At 35.0% G+C, this 3,742-nt stretch overlaps 1 protein-coding gene across 1 annotated transcript in view; it reads left to right on the forward strand.

The window, feature by feature from the left end:
• Positions 1 to 3,335: 3,335 nt before the first annotated feature.
• The window catches only part of pus1 (pseudouridine synthase 1), a gene marked incomplete in the record, with an annotated part of 3,290 nt that continues 2,883 nt past the window's right edge, over positions 3,336 to 3,742 (forward strand). The window contains 1 exon segment of the mRNA XM_014003910.1: positions 3,336 to 3,655. Within this exon segment, the coding sequence (XP_013859364.1) occupies positions 3,595 to 3,655 (61 nt within the window).

The following is a 3,742-nucleotide window of genomic DNA, read 5'->3' on the forward strand; positions in this document are numbered from 1 at the left end:
ATTATGGGTCATGAAGCACCTTGGATAATCTCCAGAAATCATTTTAAAGGGTAATAAAATAATTGCTGATGTAATATTTTCCCTATAATTATTACAAAAACACAAAATAAGTAAAAATAATTATTTATATTTGTGTACAAGCTGTTTAGATTGTCAAAAAGCCCACGTTTTTAGGGTTATTAACGAAGTTCATGTACTCAGACCAGTAATATTTGGGGTCACAAGTTTTTGCAATGGGTATTTTGTGGGTCAGACGATAAAAAGTTTGGGAACCACTGTTTTAGGCTGTTTGTATCAAAATCCTCAAACAAGTTCAGATAACACTGAGTTAGTTTGCAGTTTGGTGTTTATCTTGAAGACAAGTCTTGGTTGACGAAGAAAGAAAAAATTAATGTGTCAATCATCTGTTTGGACACACAAGGCAATGGTTCCCTAATTTAGGGTTGAGACAGTAATTATACAAATATCTAAGGAATTCAAAATAAGTTAAAAATGCTCATTTGTTTTGGAACAAATGTTACGAATGTGAATAGAGAAATCTTAAATTGATAGAATTAGTTGTTTTTGTTGCTGTACAAACCTTGTTTGCAAAGTTTATACACTTTATTTGGTAATAGTCTGGGTCACAAATCTGACTGGTATTTTGTCCAAAKCTAAAAAGTTTAATATGTTGTTTGTGTGGTATAAATTTGTTCTTCCTATAAACTAAAGTCACACTTTATGTTGTGRACAAAGTACACAAAATATCCATGTGAGTCTGATTTAAATTAACTATGTGACCCATCACATCAAAACGAGGATTAAGTCTAAAAGTGGTACATGGAGAAATAGGCAAATATAGTGTTTTGATTAAAATGTTAACAAAAATGGCATTTTGTTAAAACAATGAATAAATGCTTTACCAATTTATCATTTGAGTGAACTGTCTGAAATATAATTATAAAACAAAATTTTGAAACACCTTTGAGCAGTAGCAACAAAAAAACAGATTTTGAGGAAAAGCACCTTAAAATTTTGAAATTTTCCCTGCAAGCTAGTTGTTTCTTTTTAGCTGGGAAATCTCAATATTCAAATATAACTTGAGGTTTCCTCATTATATTAACATCAAAATTTCCTCATTAAAATGACGTCAAATTAGGATTCAGACCAAATATTTATGTATTATTAACCAACAAGACAAATTAAGTCATATATATGGATTTAATTATGACATCAGAATGATYCAGGTATCAAAATGTAGCTTTTAAAGCTGGAATCTGAAAACGTAATTAGGTCATTTTGAACAAATTAGACTTAATCCTCATTTCGATATGACGGGTCACATATTTGAGTTGCATACAGTGTATTATTAACTCTCCACCATGCCCTTTTTTGATTGTGAAGAAAACTGCATTAATGTTTTCATTGCAGAGCCTGACTTTTATGGAAAATCATCACTCTATATGTATAGAGTTTTAGCAACCTCCTTTCCCCTAATATGCCTATGTTTGGCAGTTCAGCAGAAAACTAGCTGATCACCTTATAAGGTGGCATAAAAAAGTGAAATATTCGATGGAGACCTCAGGATTATGTAAAATAGTTTGTTCTCTTAGCAGACAGCAACAATCTTTTTTGATGTGTCCTTGAAAAAATAAAATAAAACAACAACAGACACCTCTGAACGTAATTTTTCGTCGTTATTCAAATGTGTGACAGTTACAYGACTCAGAGCTTGGTTTAATAAGTGGCTTTTGTGAATCAAAAAGGAGCATTTCTTTTTATGTGAAAAATGAAAATTCTGTGGGCCTATACAAGGACGTCCTGATGCATTTCAGTAATCCAGGTAAAAAAAATCAAAAAGAAAAATAATTGTATATGTCTTCTGGACGGGTTCTTCTCTAATGAAACGTTTCGTCTCTCCTCCAAGAGACTTCTTCAGTCTGAGAGTTTCAGGCAAAATTCTGGCTTTTAAGCACCGCCTCCATGTGACTGATACTCACATCACATGGCTATCGTTGACACCTAATTAACACCGATTGTTAACAGGGGGTGGAGTGATATTGGCAATAGCAGCACTGTAGGAGGGGGAACAACTGAAAACGGAGGCCTCCACCTCTGTTTAAAGATGGACGGTCTTTCTTCACAAAAATGGCTTCTTTTACTCCTCTCTCAAACCAACGTTCCTCTCTATCAAGAATGAGAACATCCTCATCTCTGAAAGAGTGACCGCTGGCCTGTAAATGAGTGAAAACTGCAGAGTTCTGGCCATTAGATGTAGCTCGTCTGTGCTGGGACATTCTTTTGAACAGTGGCTGCTTTGTTTCCCCGATGTATAACTGGTCGCAGTCCTCCTGGAACTTAACAGCATATACAACATTGCTCTGTTTGTGCCGGGGCACTGGATCTGATCTGAGGCCTCCGCCTCCATTTTCAGTTGTCCCCCTACAGTGCTGCTATTGCCAGTATCACTCCACCTCCTGTTAACAATAAGTGTTAATTAGGTGTCAACGATAGCCATGYGATGTGAGTATCAGTCACATGGAGGCAGGGCTTAAAAGCCTGAATTTTGCCTGAAACTCTCAGACTGAAGAAGTCTCTTGGAAGAGAGACGAAACGTTTCATTAGAGAAGAACCCGTCCAGAGGACCTATACAATTTTTTTCTTTCCTATACAAGGACATCCTCTTGATGAAAATAAACCAAAGAACCACATGAAATCTGGAATCTGGTGGTACAAGGACCACACAATTTCTGGTACGTTAATTGCAAATTTCAATGTACCTATAAAATATACATTTTCTCTGTACCTTTTTTTTATTTCATAAGGTCAGCAACCCCACAAGCTATATAATTATTTGTGCTGGTATATTGAAATAAAGTACACGACTTAGAAATCCAGAAAGCAAAAGTCTCATCTGTGTTTGTAAAGGTGATTTTGCTGACTTCCAGTGGACAAAAACATTACTACAGCCTATGATTCATGTGACCTTAATACCCTTTTTAGGCTCTTAGGTTTATTTATTTAAACAATATGCTGGTAACAGGTAAAAATAAAAAATAAAATAGACACAAAAATCTTCAGAGGTTTTTATTCATCTATCATCTGTGAAAAAAGTCAGAACTCTGTCTGTAATCTCAGAATTCTTAGATGAGAGTCAGAATTCTGAGAAAAAAAGTCATAATTCTATTTTTATTTTTTAAGTTGCCCCAATCCTCTTCCGTTAAAAAACTGCGTCTATGAATTAACACATGAACAACTTGTAATTTCGACAATTTCAATAGAAACTTCTAGACAAATCTGCACAAACACTCCCGTGACGTCATCAGAAACGCGACCAAGTTGAGTCTCACGAGATCATCGTCAGAGGTTGAAGTTGACCGCACCACGTGAGACCTTATTCATCAATTTTTTCTTTTACTTCATATGGCATTTTTAGCTTCTATATTTTGGATGTTTACAAGTAAAGTTGTAGAAAGGCGTTTAAAATCTTTATTTTAGAAAAAACATTTGATGCTAATTCGCGCAAAACCTCCCGGCTAATCGAGCAGACTGCAGAGTTAGCATCTCGTAGCTCCAGTCCAGGTTCTTAAAAATAAATAGTTCTTTAGCTTGATTATGATAAAAGTCCGACAAGTGTTGAGTTCAGTTAAGTACCGACAGACGCTAAAGGCAAACGGTAAGCCAGCTTAACACAATGAGTTTACTTATTTTAAAGGCATAAATTTATTGCTTCCTGTTCTATCTTTTCCGTAATATATATATA

The sequence above is a fragment of the Austrofundulus limnaeus genome, unplaced genomic scaffold (genome assembly GCF_001266775.1).
Source record: "Austrofundulus limnaeus strain Quisiro unplaced genomic scaffold, Austrofundulus_limnaeus-1.0 Scaffold20, whole genome shotgun sequence".
NCBI classification, from domain to species: domain Eukaryota; kingdom Metazoa; phylum Chordata; class Actinopteri; order Cyprinodontiformes; family Rivulidae; genus Austrofundulus; species Austrofundulus limnaeus.